The following is a 20216-nucleotide window of genomic DNA, read 5'->3' as shown; positions in this document are numbered from 1 at the left end:
AGAAACATGAAAAGTTGTTTTGTAAAATTTGTCTCAGTTATAAACACACATACATACCAATGTTTCCAATTTTGTGTGTCCTGGGTCTCAATATAAAATGCAATTTCTTTCTATGCATTGTGGAAAAAAAAGTTTTGGAAACACTGCTTTATAGTGTTCTATTAAATATTATCATATAATATAGTTTTAGAAAATTTTTAACATTACAAAAATAATATGTTCAATGAAAAAAAAAATTTAAACTACACTTAAGCCCAAAAAAAATACTTTTTTTAAATTTAACTTTTGAAGGGGTAATACACTCACAGTGTTTTTTAAAAGTGAAAAATATCAAATTTAGACTCTAAAAAGTTTCCCTTAACACCTCTATTGCCACTTCAACCTCCTCCTAAAACATGTAACCCCTGTTATACATCAACATCGTTATTAGTTTGAGTATATAAAATTTCTTTATCATATAAAAGCAAATTCAGACATATAATCTTATACTCACATATGTTTTATATAAAAGATAACATAATATATACTCTGTTTTTTAGCTTAATTCCTTTTATTAGCAATATATCTTGGAACTCTCTCCAACCAGTACATAGATGCTTTCTCATTCATGGTATTCCATTGGATGAGGTACCATAATTGATGTAACTAGACTCCTGTTAATGAACATTTAATTATTTACACTCTCCTGATATTACAAACAATGCTGCGGTGAATAACCTTATACTGATATCATTTCATATATACACAAATATAAGTAAAGGATAAATTGTAGAAGTGTTATTGCTAAGTCAAAGGTATATATGTTTTATAATTTTTATAGATTCTGCCACATTGCCTTCTAGAGAGGTTTTTCTAATTTATACCCCCATTGCCAAATTACCTAAGGGTCTTTATCTGCACATCTTTGCCAAGCAAGTGAATTATTAAACTGTGAGTTTATGCCAGTCTGATAGGTAAAAAAATCTCATTATAGCTTTAATTTTCCTTTATTCTACTGAGTAATGTAATCATCTGTCATATTTTAAAAGCCATTTGTATTTTTATTTTTTGAACTATCCACTCATGCCCATTGCCAATTTTGCTATTTGATTGTCTTTATTAATTTCTAGAGGTTCTTTATATATTAAAGAGATTAGCCCCTTGTGGTATGGGTTTTCTTGAATAGATTAGCAAGTATTTTAATTTTCTGTTGATCTCTTAAAAAGCAGTTATTATATATATTTTGTTTTCCCTTTTTCTAATTCATTCTTTTATGCTTTTACCTTTGTTAATTTCTTTCTTCTGCTTTCCTTTTATTTAACTGTGGATTTTTCTCCTAATTTTTTGAGTTGGATGCTTAACTCATTTATTTCATTCTTTTTGTTTTGTCGATGTTAAGTTTTTAAGGCTCTGAATTTACCTCCAAGGGCAGTTTCATCCGCATCACTTAAGCTATATATAAAACTTTATTTTCCCCACACATGTCCTGCATTCATTGATGCAAGCAAGGAATATAGAAATTTAGGGTAAATTCCTCCCTTTCAACAGGTATTTTTGCTGGAGCTTGGTAAAATCTACAGCAACTTGGTTCTTTGATCATGTCTTTTCTTAACTTTGTGCTACACAACTTCTGCCCAATCTAAGGTGCTTTTGGCTACCTAAACATGTACTTTTAAGCCTGTGGATAATATACAGCTCCTAGTTTCATGAAAAATGCAGTTTATAGATTTTGTATTTTGTTGTTGTTGTTCTTTTGTTATTGTTCTATGGTTTCCAACAGGGAACAAGGAAAAAATGTTAAGTTATGCAACCCTGTTCATACCAGAGATCCTCTTATATATTTTCTTGTATATGTCTACATTTCCCAGGGTCCATACATATATAGAAGATTTTGTAAATACTTTAAAATGATGATATGATACACATCAGGCAATGTTTGTGCTGTAAATACCAAATCCTATCTTTCAATCTGCATTAAAAAAATTCCAATGACTTTTCTTTTAACCACTTGGGTGCCATCTGCCTACTCCTGTCATCCTTTATCTATTTATAGGATGGATAAGAAGAATATTCATATCTACCAAAAAACTTGGCTCTTCAGACTAAAAATATTATGATATTTAAGAAAGTCTGAGGAAGACTTATGCATGAAATACCTTTGAGAGATCACATAAGAAGAAACATTAGCGGTCTCCAAGGTCCATTAATTTTTTGAGTCCAACATTGCTCCTCCTCACAATATCTGCTGGTAAATTTTGAGTTAAAAAACTGAAAGACAGTCTATGTGTTTTATGTTCTATAACAAGGTTCTTTTATTTTATTAAATGGAACAAGCCTAAAATCCAAGTTTAATTTGACTTCCCAAACCATGCTAAATGAAGGCTAAACATTCAAATACTTTCTGTATTTCCCTTAGCACAACATGCTATTATAGTTCTTGTTAGACTAAGTTTCATATGGGATGGGATCATAACTGTCAAGTTCACTGTTACGTACTGCTAGAACACCGAAATACAGAAAAAAATTGTTCTTGAACTACTGACGTTACTAAGACTATAGATTATAATTTATGCTAGCTGGGGTTGTAGTAAAAAGATGATGAACAGAACAGAATCATTTTCAGGTCACGACTCTGAAATTTACGAGAAATGTGGTTTAGGTTAATTACAATCTCCGAGTTTCCTCACCTAATAATGGGGATAATAATAATACTCAGTTCACAGTTGTTGAAAATATTTTTAAAATAATAGAAGTGGAGTGTTATCAACAGACTATACACTCAATAAATGTATTTTTTTCTTCCTTCACAATTTAAAAACTTCCAAATTTGCCTTCTGTTCTGATATATTTGTCCTGTAAAAGAAGTTTTTAAACAGGAAAGTATATGGTATTTTACAGTTTCCAAAATCCACAGAGAAAATTTGACTTTTCCTGAGTTACCTCCTTTTATAAAAAAACCAGTAATCTGGTAAGTATTGGAAGAAGTAACTATATTACTCAAGTATAAAGTAAAATGAATAGTCTTTAAGTGATCTGAAACTTTAAAAAAATGAATAGAGTACCTAAATCAAAAGTCAAGCTCTCCTCTCATAAACTGTTCTTTGTTTGCATGTGTTTGATCAAGAATGCTGTTATCAGGAACCTGCCACCTTATGACAAGTTAGTTTCAGTCACAGAAAGATTTACTCTCCTTGCAAAAATCTGTTTCTAATATTCTGGCATGCTATACCAAATTCTGATCAAAAAGCCACAATTACTTGATTTAAGCTGGCAGGCAAGTTATTTGTCTAAGGTTCAACTTAGCAACTCACTCCTAACTTGCCTGAATTTAATCATGAACTTTAACTTCCATTCAGAAAGAAAAAAAATTTTTAAACAGCTAAATCTGAAGAAATATTAAACTTAACAAAGACAAACTTTCAAGGCACCATTTAAATGTTAAAGTTGAACTAGATGTCTTCCTTACCTATATCTTACAAAGTCCTATATTTTACCTAAAATCCCAGCTCTGTCACCTGCTATTACTGTTTAATAATTTACCTTTTACAGAGACCTATATTGCTATGTTAAAGACTTATTCAATTTGACATTTTATGGAATCAAAGACTCTTCTTTTCCCTTAAACCCGCATCCATGTTCCTTAAAATATACATTTTTTTCTCTGAAGTCTCTAAGATCTAGACTCTACAATCTAGATAGATAATGGTTAAGAACACGGGCTCGAATCCCAGCTCTGCCTCTTAAGAGTTGTGTTATCTTGTGCAAATCATTTACCATTTAAGCTTCAGTTCCTGATTTATAATTGAATGGGGTTAATAACAATACTTACTTCATAGGAATATATACAGTTAATGCATATAAAAAGCTTGGAAGTACCTGGCTTCTAGGAATTGGTCAGTAAATTAAATTCTTCAACAAATATTTACTGAACACCTACTAGGGGCTAGCACTGTTCTAGGTACTGGAGATATAGTTGCACTGATTATTAAATGTAATTCTGGCCGTTATGGAACTTACATTTCTCTTGGGGGGAGACAGACAACTAAAAATACATCATACAATATAATGTCAGGTAAACATAACCATAACAAAGAGAAATTAAGAAGAGGGGAACATAAGGAGGTAAGGTGTTATTTCACACATGGTAGTCAGAAAAGGCCTCTCTGATGAAATGACATTTGAACAGAGACTGAACTAAATAAAGAACAGGCCCGGGCTTCCCTGGTGGCGCAGTGGTTGAGAGTCTGCCTGCTAATGCAGGGGACGCGGGTTCGAGCCCTGGTCTGGGAAGATCCCACATGCCACGGAGCGGCTGGGCCCGTGAGCCACAACTACTGAGCCTGCGCGTCTGGAGCCTGTGCCCCGCAACGGGAGGGGCCGCGATAGTGAAAGGCCCGCGCACCGCGATGAAGAGCGGTCCCCGCACCGCGATGAAGAGTGGCCCCCACTTGCCTCAACTAGAGAGAGCCCTCGCATGAACCGAAGACCCAACACAGCCAAAAATAAAATAAAATAAATAAATAAAGTAGCTATAAAAAAGAAAAGTGCTTTAAAAAAAAAAAAAAAAAAAAAAAAAGCCAGCACCTTCATTTAAAAAAAAAAAAAAAAAAAAAAAAAAAAAAAAGAACAGGCCCTGTGCATCCCAAAGTGTTTCCTAATTATAAAGATGATGATTATGAGTGATCAATAACCCGTGTACAACATGACCTTCACTCCCATATCTTTACACAGGCTTCGGGAGATAGTGTAGGAGAAATCAGCCAGTGGAGGGTGGGCATGAGTGGGTAGGGCGCTCATTAGCTTTATTATCATGAGAAAGTTAAATACTTTCTCTAATTTAGATTGCCTAGTTTCCTTTACCTCTGGAGATAAGAAAGAGACTACCTTGGCTACTGTGTCCTCTAGTTAGGCATATGATGTTGTACATACATTCTCATGGGTAAGAGAGAAATAAATGGAAAGAGAGAAGTAAGTTACTATAAACAGAAATTATATTGAGACCAAAATAGCATTCTTTATGTAGGCTAAAAATGAAGTCTGGCAAGATGGAAATTAGATGTTTTACAGCACATTATATGGTCAAAGACATTAACTTCTTACACAAATTAAATCAAGAAAGAGATTCCAGTTATAAGAGTACAAATACTTCCCAAAGGAAGATAATAACAGATAATACCACCATAAAAAAATCCATATCAATTTGTTCTCCACTCATAATTGAAAATTATCTACTTTCACAACCTCTGCTTTGTGATTTTCTTTTAAAAGAGTGATATGATTCCTTAAATCAAATGCATAACAATATTTACCACACACTGAGATAATTACTTGAATATTTCAAATATCAGTACTTTAGATCAGGTTAATAGTCAGCTAGATTAACTTCAAATTTCTACCTCATAAAACAATCATATGTAGCCCCTTAATCTTCTATAGCTTTCAGTTTAGTTATTTTCATAGATAGTGCTATAAAATGATGGGATATTCAGCTCCACAGCCAGTGCTGGAGGTTTGGAAGAAAGAGAATAATTGGCTATGTAACAGTCCAGAGAATCTACTCCATTTATCTAGGCTCGTTTCATGGAAAATTTTATATTATGAGGGATATAGCTTTATTTGCAATTATATGTTCCTACCCAAGCCCAGATGAGCATTTTTATGTGCCTCTTTTATGGCTTTGATCTCTCAATTTAGACCTGGCTAAGCAAGGAGACAATGCAAATATTAGGTTGGCTTGTGAAATGAGACGTCACTATCTCTGAAAACTCGGGTGTATCTCATTAACCTAACACGGTAAAAAGTATCTTCACTGCAGTGAACTTTACTTCATATTGGGATATACTGGAATTGAGTTCATACTTTCACATGTACAATTAAGTATACAAAACTCCTGTCACTTAAAGTGCTGGAGGAAGGGCAGTGGTGAAGAGATGTCAAAGGATCCCCAGATTTATGGTTTGAGCAGCTGGGTATTTGGTGGCACCACTTATTAAAAAGGAAGAACAGGGCTTCCCTGGTGGCACAGTGGTTAAGAATCTGCCTTCCAATGCAGGGGACACAGGTTCAAGCCCTGGTCCGGGGAGATCCCACATGCCGCAGAGCAACTAAGCCCGTGAGCCACAACTACTGAGCCTGCTCTCTAGAGCCTGCGAGCCACAACTACTGAAGCCTGCGTGCCTAGAGCCCGTGCTCCGCAACAAGAGAAGCCACCGTAATGAGAAGCCCGCACACGGCAATGAAGAGGAGCCCCTGCTTGCTGCAACTAGAGAAAGCCCGTGCGCAGCACCACAGACCCAATGCAGCCAAAAATAAATAAATAAAATAAATAAATTTAAAAAAAAAAAAAAAGGAAGAACAAATTTTGTACTTAAAAGTGATAAACTCAGTTTTAGGTGAAAAGTAGAAAATTTTTAGATGTGGGAAAGATATATATCTGAGCTGGAAATATAAATTTGCAAGTCACTGATATATTAATAGTAAATGAAGCTATGAGAATAGAGGACCTTAACTAAAAAAAAGAACTCAGAATTCTGTAAAACAACAGCAGTTATTCGTTGATGAAAGAGAAAACATTAATAGACCGTTTTTTTTTTTTTTACTAGAGATAAAATATGACAACCTGTTCCAGACTAAAGGAGAATTTTTATAGGGTTTCTTTGCAATTAAATGTAAAAAAAAGTGACCGGAAAAATATGAACAAAGAATGAGCCCATCTCATAATTCTAGAAAATTATGCAAGAAGGACAATTCCTTAGCCACAGAATTAATATTTAGCAACTGACTGTTAAAATCTTCTGTGAGCAGAATGTTAAAACTCAGCCCCTCAATAAAGACTGAGTAATATAACACAAGTACAAACACAGACACTATGTTCCAGACTAACAAAGGGAAATATAACCATTGTTTTTTAAGTTTTAAATTTTAAAAGTTTTTTAAATTTTAGGTGAATTTGGATTATATACTAGCATTCTTGGGAATAACACTTGCTTCATATTAAAAGTCATCCCTAGATATGTAAACCTCAAATCAGAAAATATTAACCTACCAGGTTTTATGACTTTCCTATTTCTACACTGTTCTTCATATGAGACGGGCCCCAAAGGAAAGGGACTTTTGTTGACCCCAACCCAATTCCTGGAACATTAAAAGTGCTCAGAAGTTACGCCAGCTCCATTGTTCCTCCCAGGTCAGGCCCCACAGGTTTTACCTTAAAAACACAAACCTGCCTCATACCCATTCCCTACCTCGCAAATCTCTTAAAGCTCATGAAAAGCAATCTGTTCTGTGGTATATCTTAGAGGTAAAAATGACCTAGAACAATCTCTTGCCCAGCTACCTGGTTGTACATAGTGAAGTTATGATTTACTGCCTTTGTGAAGAGTAGTGTAGTTTTAAAAAATTCCAGTGTCTTATAATATATTGTAAACTTAACACCCAAAATTAAAATTCTAATTTACTCTTGATTGCTGGACATTTTCTTTGACTTCTACATCTCAGAATCTTTTATAAACTGAGTCTTTAAAGTCTGAACCTTATAGTGTGAAGGAAGGCCTCAAGTCTTTCAAGAAAAACTGGGAAGGAAAAAGAAAAACAGGCCATTTGCAAACACTGAATAAAAAGGTAACCCATCTCCCATCTTAATAAAACCAAGGAAGTTCCATGTTTCGACTATATTTGTTTCCAAACTTCTATAAATAATCTAAGAACTTTATTTACTGTGGGAAATAACTCACGAAGCAGTCTCAAAAAAAAAATGTGAATATATGCACCTACCTTAGGAATAGGATTCAGCAGAACTACACCTGATTTCTTAGTGATGACCTGTTTTGTTGTATAGTGATGGTCTATAAGTTGAGGGATATTTGAAAACCCAGTGCCTTCAAAACGATACATGTTCTGGAGAAAGGACAATAAAGTAGAACAAATATGAAGACATTGCTTTAGCAACATTACATTCATCAACAAAGTTCCACTTAAGAAAAACTATTATTGCACAACAATGTGAAAATACTTAACACTACTGAACTATTATACACTTAAAAATGGTTATGATGGTAAAAATAAAAATAAATAAAATTCCAACATGCTAAAAAAATTTACCTTTGCATCAAGAAATTAATTTGCATAATGACTAAATATAATTCAGATTGTTAAAAAATAAAAAAGAAGGAAAAAATAAAAAGAAAAACTTACAGACCTGGAATGCATTTTGCTAAAATAATAACCAAAGGAAATAAAGCACAGGATACATTTAAGTTAAGGAACAAGAAGTATGTGTATATATGTTTGCTTATATGTTCCATTTGATAAAATTTTCAAGATCAAAAATAGTGTCAAAAGGTTGAGGAAGTATATCCAATATAATAATAAGTATTTTAAGAATACCTCTGATGATCATTTATTTCCCTTTTATCAATACAGTATTGATTGGTTTTTCTACACTGGGGTTATTCATGTATTATTCTTTTACCAAAACCACACAGACATTCACATTCACTTACATTTGATAAAGAAATAAAATGCAGCAGACACAAAACTGCATATATCAGCATAGTCAAATCGTAGCACTTTTTGATTTCAAAACATCAAGTTAGTAACATTTTCCCAAACTCTGTCAAGACCCCTTTTCTCTGTCTTCATATTTCAAACAGGCATGTAGGTCAGTAATCATAGGGATGAATTGATGGCAATAAATTTAGCAAAGAAAAAATATCTTATTGGGCCTATTTTTCATTGCAAAAAGCGTTACAATACAGTGTGATGTAATAAAGGCTTCCATTTGATTGTTCACAAAGAATTCACCTGTACATATACGGGTGATGTGTACAAATACAGATACAAACGTGCTCCATTTTAAGAAAATGCTATGCTAAGAAATAAGAAATTTCAAAACTCTCTAAATTTGGATACTATTTACATTACTGGAAGATTATTTTCCCAGTTAAAGGATAAAAAACGCAAAGTTTCTTTTCCATAATATAAAATTATATTCAATTTCCCAGAATCTAATTTATATACAACTTTTTAAATGAATATTTCCATTTCGTCAAGTGAGGAACAAACATGCATTAGCTTACTTTAACACTTAACTATATAGTTCAACTCAAGGCAGTTTGTGTTAGGGTCAATTCAAGGCAGTTGTTAATAAACTGACTAAAAAATTGTTGCATACAACAGCCAGACCTGCTATGATATATTAGTAAAGATACTTAAGAATATCTCACACTAAGGACAGTAGTCTATTGCTAGATGTGCAATGCACTGAGCAAGTTCTCTCAATGCCTCAGTTTATTTCAAAACAGAAATAATATTTGGACGTCCTCACAGAAAAAGTGTGAGGCCTGAACAAGTATTAACATGCAAACCACTGCTTAGTATACAGTACATGGTACACACTCAATTATTAAGTCATCATACCAATAATAAACCTTGGATTACAAAAATAATTCCAAATCTGGATATATGATAAGAAACATTTTCAAAGGACACTTAAAAGTGTAAATTACATGTTCTCAAGGAATAATGATTATCTGTAAATAACCAAATATCCTAGAAGGCATTCTTATATGAAAATAAGACATGAAGAAAGGTAAAATGTTACAGATGTGTAACATGTAGTAATAACAGTAATATCTGAACCAAATATATGGTCTTGTATACTTGAAAGTTCCTGAGAGTAGATATTAAGCATTCCCACAAAAAAAAAAAAAAGAGTTAATTACATGGGATGATGGATGTGTTAATTCCCTTGATCTTGGCAATCATTCTACAATGTGTACCAAATCATCATGCTGTACACTTTAAATATATACAATTATATTTGCTTAGTATTCCTCAGTGAAGTGTGTGTGTGTGTATATATATATATATACACACACACACATACACACACACACACACACACACACACACTGTTTCTCCCTTTGTCTTTCTTCAGTCTCTTAATAAAGAGCCAGGAAATCCTGTTACAACAGACCATTCCATTATTTTGCACAAAATTTTTACCTCCCTCAGAATAAAAGCCTAAGTCTTTACCATGGTCTTTAGGGCTCTCTAATCTGTCCTCTATCATCTCTCTCACCTCATCTCTTACCAAATCCCCCATCCCGCCTCACTCCCCTCCAGCCACACTCATTTCCTTCTTGTTTTATAAACACACTACACACATTCCCTCCTCAGGGAGTTTACATTTGCTGCTTGAAATAGTTCCTTGGATGGCCGTTTGGGTAATGGCTCCCTTACTTCCTTCTAGTCTTTCAACAAATGTCACCTTTTCAGTGAGGTCTACTCAGGCCATCCAATATCCATTTCTCACCCCAACTAAATTTCTTACCTCCTTTTCCTTACTAAATTTTTCTCCTTAGAATTTATCACTATCTAACATCACATATATTTTACTTATGTATCTTGTTTATTGCCTATCTCCTCCTCTAGAATATAAGCTCCTGAGATGATAAATTTTTATCTTTGTTTTGTTCATCAGAGTATCCCTCTGGTCAAGAACAGTGCTTGGCATATATTGCCTGGATAAATAAACGTGTGTGAAATAAATGAAATGCAATGCATCTAAAATGACTATAAAGTTAAAGTAAGACAACTTAACATAGAAATGAATACTGGAAAGTTCACACACCCACACAAACTCAGGATGCCCTGTAGAATGTTTAATAAAAAGTAAGTAATGAGATGAAGTTCACACAGAATGAAAATTTTAAATCAGCCACTAGTGTCATAAGGCCTTATATAAATTTCTAATATACCCCTTATAACTAGAGAAATAGAGAATAAAATAATAGGAATTTTCAGTTTCCCTTTCTTAAGAACATATCTAGTTTTTAATCTAAAGGTAGTTTTCTGCCATTGACACAGTAATCATGATGAACTAATACAGTAATACAAGCAGCAGTACTTCCTTCAAGGGCTAAAATGAGAAACTGATTCCTAGCAAGTATTTGTTTAAAACAATTCCTCTGACATCAGTGAAGTTCTGAGTCCTAACACAGTGCAAAACCAATTAACTCACTTCCTTAAAGATGAAGATAATGTAATGAATCTAAAAATGATGCTATGGCTGTTTGCTTATAAAGTTCACCTAAGCAACTAAGGTCAAGAATAATACATTCACGGAACCCTCATGCACTGTTGGTGGGAATGTAAATTGGTGCAGCCACTATGGAAAAAAGTTTGGAGTTTCCTCAAAAAACTAAAAAGAGAACTACCATATGATCCAGCAATTCAACTTCTTGGTATTTTTCTGAAGAAAATAAAAACACTAATTAGAAAAGATACATGCACCCCTATGTTTATTACAGCATTATTTACAATAACCAAGATATGGAAGAGACCTAAGTGTCCATCAATAGATGAAAGGGTAAAGAAGAATGGATAAAAAACAAGATACACACACAATACAATATTACTCAGCCATAAAAAAGAATGAAACCTTGCCATTTGCGACAACATGGATGGACTTAGAGGGTATCATGCTAAGTGAAATAAGTCAGAGAAAGACAAATATTATATGTGGAATCTAAAAAACAAAACAAACAAACATAACAAAATAGAAACAGACTCATAGATACAGAGAAGAAATTGGTGGTTGCCAGACGGGAAGACGGTAGAGAGATGAAAGAAATAGGTAAGGGAGATTAAGAGGTACATATTTCTAGCTATACAACAAATAAGTCATGAGGATGTATTGTACAGGATAGGGAATATAGTCAATAATATTGTAATAACTTTGTATAGTGACAGATGGTAACGACCTATCATGGTGATCATTTTGTAGTGTACATACGTATCAAATTACTATGATGTACACCTGGAACAAATGTAATATTAGAAGTCAACTGTACTACAATTAAAAAGAAAAGAATACATTCACCAAAAATGTTGAGGACTTGTTTCTTGATACATTCAAAATTCTGAATATTACATTTGACTTTGTACAAATTTGTGTAAATTTCTTATAGCTCAGATGACCTGAGGTTGGGTTCACATACAGAGAATTCTTTTTAAAGTTTTTCTATATGGCTTTACTAATAATGTGACAGAGAGAATCCATATTAACTTTCAAATAAGAGATTTCTCTTTGGAGCTACTAATGATCTCTTCTGTGAATTCCAAAAGAAGCAATAAAAAATAGTAGTAAAAAATAAATTTCTACAAATTCCTACAAAGATCATTTTGTTGATAGTCATTTGTATTACATTTTAAAAAACCAGGTAATATATCATTAAAAAATAAGAAGTATAAATTAAAAATATGCTATGAATCAATCTTTGTAAAATAAGAATTACATAGTTGCACATAATTAAAATATATTTTTAAGATCTCAAAGAATATACAGTGAGCCTGTAAGGGGGTATTAACTGTGAAGCACATGTTTCTGTGATACATATTTCTGAATTTTTACTAAGAGTATGCATTATTTTTGTTTTTAAAACATTCACTATATCTAGAATTCATTCCTGATTTATCACTGTGCTACTTAAGAATCAATCATGCATATAGATGAAAAACGATAAAAAGTAGAATCAGATTTTGTTGCTACGCATATTTCCAGAGGACTATTATTATGCAAGGAAGTCAGACAGAACACAAAAAGCACACAAAAATGAGAAGGGTATTCAATGAATGTGTAATTTGAAATATTATGCCTGAGTAGATCTCCTGAAAAACCATCAAGGATAAGCATGCATAAGAAAAAAACAAAAAGGAAAGAGGGAAAATCATTTCTGAAAGAGGGCAAGATGAATAAGCTGAATAAAAACAAAAGGCTAGAACACTCCTTTTTTGGGTAGTACCCAACAATAAAAATGTAAAACATAAATTTTAGCTTTCTCAAATAAAAAAAGCACATTGACTAGTTATATTACTATTTAAACCAGTAAACAGGAAGGATTGTTGGGGAATCTGAGGAATAAAATTAATAAGATTTTGGTAAGGCTTCTCCTAGTCAACTTTTATTCATTCTTCAGATGGTTGTCTCAAACGTAACTTCCTTAAGTTTTCCAGTTAAAAGTGTTCATAGCACTGTGTATCTTTACAGCACTTAATAGAGTTTATAATTACATATATTGTGTGTGATTTACAAATGACCATGAGCCTCCCCACTAGACTGTAAGATCCACCATTATATCTCTGGGTCTTAAAAGTACTCACTCAATTAGTATTTCCTGGAAACTAATTAATAAGGTTTTGGAATGGCTTTGCTTTATTGTTAAGAAGGAAGTCTCCTAAGTCCCTGATTGTGTGTCTGGGGCACAGAAAATGATATCTTATGCTGATTCATTTTAACTTCAAGGAACGTATTGCCTTCTCTTGAATCTTTGAATGGCTGGAGTAAAACAGTTAAAATAATCTTAAGTGTACAAGGATAAGAACACAAACTTGGAATTGTCATACAAACAAGTTTTGGGTCTGTATATACTTTCACTTAGTCTTTCTTAAGATCCACAGTATGAATTTAAAAGGTAGTTCAAAGAGCCTAGAGATTGTGGCAAAAAACACAAAGTAAACCTGTCTGGTACATTCAGAGACTACATCCATCACTTTAAAGTGAAACTCAGCACATGATAGACATCCAATAGATATCTGTTGAATGAACTGATGATACAATACACTGAGCTACCCAATTTCACATAGTAGCTACTCACAGCCTCCACTTCTGTGCTATTTTTGTTTTATTGGCCCGTATCCCTGGACTCTATAGAATACTTGCTCAATTAGTATTTTTTGATTGAAATGAATGAAGAAATAAAAAAGGATGATATGCCATTAGGTAGAGGATGTTCCCCCAGGTTTTATTTTAAAATATTTACTATGTTGTGATTTTTCAATTCATCACCAGATGTTAATTCAAATGTTTGGCTCAATTATCCTTAAATCTGCATCTTTAATGTTTCTCTGTTCATGAATTCTACTAATGTCTCACCTACCAGGTCTTAAGCTCACCGAGCAGTAGGCCATACATTTTCAGTTTCACCTCCCTACACTGCATAACATGATACTCTGCCAAAATGTGTTTTTAGCAAATATGTGTCAGATAAATAAAATTAGAGAAATATGAATTGGTATTTTCCTATTAATAATAGCACAAAAAGTTTTTTTCTGAAGTACTTTGTTTCATCACTTCTTTTTGTTTATCTTATACAAAAGCAAGGATTTGATTATATACTAACCTATCAAATGAAACAATGCTATTTGAATCTCTATGAAAATCTGTCAATATTTATGACAAAAGATAAACAGTTTTAGGTACAAACTCTAACTGTGGCTTTACATCAAGCACCATAAACAGGTTAGTAACTATGGAATAAGTCAGTAAATAACACTAGAATTACACTGAGATTCAGATACTTAGCTATGCTTAATATATCTGGCTTTATGAAATTAATGTAATTAGTGTCCAATAAAAAGTACAGTTTTCCTTGCTTGAACTAGCTAAAACAACAGATATTCTCTGCTAGAGTAGTAAAAAATGTAAAAATCTAAAGTATCTGCATCCATCTTGATCAGTCATAATGTTCACAGCATGCAGAGTTTCACACCATGTTAAAAAAATAACTGTGATATGCATACAAAAATAAAGCTTCAAAATAACTGCCAAACTAGACTCTAGTTGACAGAGATAATGTTGCTAAAAATAACGTTATTTGTGATCAATGAATACCTCAAACTTAAATATATAAATTCTAAAACAATATTTTCATTACTATTTAAATTTCACAAATAAATCTCAATAGGAACCAAAAAGAAAATTTTTAACTTTTCCAATTACACTTGTATTTCGTATAAAGTACATTTGTATGTTTTTCTAAATAAAGTGTTCAAACAATGGTAAAAATGCCTAATGATCTGCATAGCACTTCACACATTACAAAGAATATATTCACTGTTTGACTCTCACAATCAGTATATCAGCTATTACCCCCAATTACTTCCCAAACCAGAGCTTGTAAAGTACAGATCTGGGCCTGAAACTCAAGTTTTCATTGATTACTATTTGACTTTTTTTCCACAGAATCCTATATTTCTTTATGTCTTCCTCACTTAGGACACCTGACCCCACATTTATGTACAGCTTTTATAATCTACTAATGGATTATAAATTCATTGATTGGAATATAATAGGCAATCATTAAATATCTGGTAATGACTTCCCCCATTTATAAACCCCTTCCAGACAACAGGTGTATGAGGAAGGAAATGGGATAATTTTAGATCAAGCAAGATTCACCTGCACAAGAAGAAAAAGAATTAAGATTTCCCCAAACAGTCGATTTCACCTTAAAACTCTTATTTTTTAACTGATTGAAGAACTCAACATTATACAATGAGGGCAAATTAAATAAAATTAGGCAGTGGAAAACCTGAGGCATTTACAGAAATACAAGTACTCTCTTCTTTAAGAGAGATCTTTGCAAAATTTCAATGACAGAGGAAGCTGAATAAAATCTTTAAATGTGAACTTGTAACAATATCTTATTTTTAGAATATATTATGCTGTTCACTTTAGTTACTTAAAACAAAATGACAATATTAAAGACAAGTGATAATTTGCAAGTGGACCCTTTCCATTTTGTTTCTAAAAATACTAAGTTAAATTCCTACAGTTACATTTTAAACTACAAGAGGTAATAAGGGAAATATTTCAGTCTTATTTAATGTATGACATATTTCAAAGAGTAACTTTTAGAGCTTAGAAAATAGAAGGAAACATTCATGTAAGTTGTAGTTTATAGTTTGTCTACCATCTTTCCTTCTACAATTCTCATACAATTTTATAAATATTGCCAACATGGTCACTGGGTGTAATAAGGAAGGTTATCTACATCCATAATTTAAAGGCACATACAAATTTAAAGAAAGTAAGGGATGACATATTATTAGAAACAGTAGGTTGGATGTATAAGAGTAGGCAAATATAATTATCAAGTTGAGGTCTGAATACTATGCAAAATTAACAAGTAGTATGAAAATTATAATATATACTTTAATATACTTATTTTAACCCATCTGAACAGCATTTATTTTCATTTAAATATAATCCCTAGATGTGATTATACTAAATGCAACTTTTAAATGGTTACTTTTATGGTATGTGAATTTCACCTCAGAATTATATCTGTATAGTATATAGATAATATAATATGCAATATATATTATCACTAGATGAACTTATATATATGTGAACTATATATGAACTTGAACATATATGTTCCTAAAACCCTCTGAAGTTCATCTAATGATAATGGTCCAATCTTCTTGTACGGTACTTAGCATCACTCTAGTGCCTGGACATAAACTGAAATCCTACAGACAGCCAGCTTGAAATGCATGCCATTTGATATGATGGGGTAAAAAATGACAAATACAGGCATCAATTCCTTCCTATGCCAAAAATATTAAAAATTTCTCAGTGGGTAAAGTTAAACAAAATTTTGAGATCACTCTTCATCTGTTGAGTGCTTAATAAAGAATGTAACAAATAAGTTTACAATACTTAAACTTCAATAAATAAATCAGTATTAGAACAAGCAATATGCCCAGATCATTTTAAAAATTTTTCTTCGATTTCTATTTATTGTTCATTAATGCCAACAAATAATAGCTTATACATAAGTGGAAAAAAACCCTTAATCCTCAAAGAATCATAAAAACAATTCAACTATCACTGTCCCATTCATTAAGGTATTTCATTATTACTATTTAATAAAATATTTCTTAAAAATCTCTCATGGTAACATTTTTGAGCAATTTCAAGGGCTGGTTTCAAGAGCATAAAATTCATAATTAAGTTTCTTTAAAAAAAAATTATGATAATCACATTATTTCTTTTTATTTTTAATACAAAGGATCTTTAATGTTCAAAGTTAACTTAAAACATTAAATATTTATGCATTTAAATTTAATGTAAATTGTAACAACTATTCTTAACTTTATATTTTAAAATATGTATTTCCTTAAAAATGTTAACATTTTAGTGAATTTTAGAGCACTCTACTTACGGAATTCAGAAAAAAGAAAAATTAAGTGCTAAAGTTAGTGTTACAGGCATTTATCACAAATTATTCATCATTTATTACAATTATACCTCAATTAACTATATCAAAATATACATATAAACTAAATTGGAAACGTACATCAACAAATTGTATGATAAAGTGTCTCCTTTGTCCATCAGAAAATACAGAAAGGACATATTCACCAGGTTTCCCATGACTCTCTCGCACCAAGAAGTCTCCTTGTTGTTTTAACAGATCTTGCGCTTCTATTCTGGGAATTGCACCATGGTACCAATCCTGTTCTGCCAGAGGCTTCTCAATTATGGGGATCGTATCACAGAACTTGAGCAAATATTGAAAAAAAACTAAATTAGAGAAAATAGCAATTTTTTTCTGGTAAAGCTAACAGCAATTATAAATACTTCTTACCTATGTTCTTCCTTTTAATTAACCAATTAAAAGTTATATGATGAATCTGAAATTTTCATAATTTTTAAAGAAAATACGTCCTAGAGCACTGGTGCTGAAGCTTAGTACAAATACATATCCTTAAATACTTGAAGGTTATTTGTTTTTTCTATCTATCATACATAGGTACACAAAACATCAACATTTAGAGTTGGCACTTATAGTCTTATTCACCATGTCATAAAATAAATCCATATATTTAAAATTTTTCAATCAGAGAATTATGATGAAAAGAGAGTATGATCAGAGAAATTTATCATAAAATAACTTCATTTTAAAAGTTGAGTTATATCTTTTTATGGAATTAACTCTTAATCACATGGGCTGTGGACTGTCCCCATCATGAGTCCCAGGAGTGCTAAGTCGTCATTTGATGGTGCTCTGTTGCTGTGCCTTCTCATTCTTATCCTTATTCCCCTGACTTCCTTAACCATTACCTCTGCCACATGGCTGGTCCTGATCCTGTACAGCAATGGCAGACAAAGCCTTAGGTGAAATAGCTTCATTGAAACCACCAATGTTCAATTACAAACATATGGCAAAAACAAGGGAGGAATATAAGTCATGAGCACAGCAGGAAAGCAAATTATCTGTTATTTTAGGAGGCCAAGTGCTAATAACAAATAGAGATAACTAAGAGCTGGTTATGTTTCGTTGAAATGTTTCTAATTAATAATAGATGAAATCACACATTTTCTGGTTGCAAGTAAAAAGTTTTTTGTTTGCTTATATTTATTACCCACAGAAACTAAATTGCCCCAGGCGATAACAGTACTTTATGGGTAAGGTATAATCATATGCACTAACCCTTAAGGTTCTCAAAATATAATATGCACAATGCCTCATGAGAAAGTAATTCATAAATCGGAAAAATCAGAATTAACAATAAATGAAAGACAAATATTCACACATCAATCAGGTTTTTCAGGTTGATATTATGAACTCTACATAGGGATAAAATACAGTACCTTTCTGGTAAATGAGAACTAGTTTTGAAGAGAGCCTGCATTGTTTTGTATCACACGAAGAGGCTTAAAACTTACTGGTCAAAGTTCCATTTTATATTATCCAAAACCCATCCGACTGATTTAAAAAAAGAACGTTGAGAAGTCCCAATCAGACTTTTTCAGAGTCCACAGTTTGATTTCTACTTCTACCACTATGATATTCTTTAATTCTTTAATTGCATACATGATGTGACTATACATGGAAATCGTTTATAAGCTAAATAAGCCTTTTTCTTTTAGTACTAATTATGATAAATACTATATTTCAAAGAAATTTTAAACTGTGCTCCCAAAAATGGGTTTAAAAAGTAAATTATATAAAGAACTAGCCACAACTATGAGATTAAAAAAGTATTATTTTTAAAAACAAATGCATAACCCACACAAAATTAACTTTTTGTGTATACTGATACTAATAGTTTATAATTCTTAAAGTAGGTGGTCAAAATGATTAAATATTTCTTCTCCAAAATTTTGTCACAGTGCATTTCAATACAGAAAATACTACAATTTTTACTGTTATACGAATATTTCCAAGTCTCACCAATGGCAAAGTGTTTCATTGCTTTTTTCCAGAGGGAAAAAAAAATCAATAAAATAAGAAATTCAATGTCACCTCTTGGCAAAAAACTTTTTTATTATTATCTCTCAAAAAAGGTCTACATAATAGAAAAGCATCACAAACAAGAATATCATATGCTTGATTTCTTGTCCTATTCAACCTATCCTCCCAAATTTTGATTTATTTAGAATTGTGAGAATGAAGAGCCTGGAGAATTCGTTAAGTCAGAAGGGCATTTGAAATACAAAAGGTGAGCTAACACTGAGAAATTCATTTAAGGATTTGAAGGTGAGGAATACATCTGGGGAAAAAAAACCATCTATGTTTGTTTCTTTGTTTAAAAAAGAGGAGTAAATAGGAAGGAACTTATATTGTTATTTCATAGGGATTACACGTCAGTCCTCTGGGTTTATTAGTTTCTTTTGGGTAGGAAGGGAAACTTATAGAAATCTGTTTCCGGCTCCTAGACAATACTGTAACGAAATGTAGGCTGAACTCACTATGAGTGTGTGTGTGTGTGTGTGTGTACATGTGTGACAGGCATACACAGGGAAAGGTTGTACTTATCCCCTGCCTGGTTCTATCAGGTCTTTCAGGGACTTCCCTGGAAACATTGGAAGGAACGTTTTAATTAATATGATTTCAATTAAATTCCAATACAATTTTGCAAACTTGACAGTGATGGAATGCAGGATGTACCAGCAACAAAATCCCAGCATCCCAAAAGCCTTCATAATTACATCAAAAATGAAATGAAGCTTTTTACTTCAAATATCACAGCTTTCTAAGCCTAAGTGGGGAAAGATTTTTCCTTGTCATTAAGTTATCTAAAATTTTTGCCAAACATATGGGGAAGGGGAAGTCTCCTTTTTAAAATGTATAGTAATCCAATACAGTTAACAAGTTATACTTAATAAGACAAGCTTTTCTGATTGACTAGGCTAGCTGTTTAGTTAGTTATTTTCCCTGGGCCTTATTCATAAAGAATATTCCAGCAAAAACATACTGAGCTTAGTGAAATAAAAAGATTGGTTTAAATGAAGATGCAATGAGGAGTCGGCACAAGAAAATGAAAATATTTTTTTCTTGACTTAAGAATAAGAGGCTATTTTTTTTTCTTAGCCTAGTTCAGGCTAATTCCCAAGAATTCAATGAAGATTTGTATGCTTTTATCTCAAACATTTGAGCACA

At 32.3% G+C, this 20216-nt stretch overlaps 1 protein-coding gene across 6 annotated transcripts in view; it reads right to left on the bottom strand.

Annotated features, from left to right (window-relative positions):
* Positions 1-20216, bottom strand: part of FER (FER tyrosine kinase) — a 462873-nt gene that overhangs the window by 221838 nt on the left and 220819 nt on the right. For 5 of the 6 annotated variants that reach the window (XM_036847884.1, XM_036847879.1, XM_036847881.1 and 2 more), the window contains 2 exons: positions 17127-17330; positions 7753-7875 (listed from right to left, as the gene is read on the bottom strand). In XM_036847884.1, the coding sequence (XP_036703779.1) occupies positions 7753-7875; positions 17127-17330 (327 nt within the window). The remainder of the gene's footprint in view (positions 1-7752; positions 7876-17126; positions 17331-20216) is intronic. The other variant, XM_036847883.1, reaches the window with a different exon arrangement.

This window comes from Balaenoptera musculus, chromosome 3 (assembly GCF_009873245.2).
Source record: "Balaenoptera musculus isolate JJ_BM4_2016_0621 chromosome 3, mBalMus1.pri.v3, whole genome shotgun sequence".
NCBI classification, from domain to species: Eukaryota; Metazoa; Chordata; class Mammalia; order Artiodactyla; family Balaenopteridae; genus Balaenoptera; species Balaenoptera musculus.
Note: the sequence above shows the minus strand (reverse complement) of the source record. Positions and strands in the feature narration are given on the sequence as shown.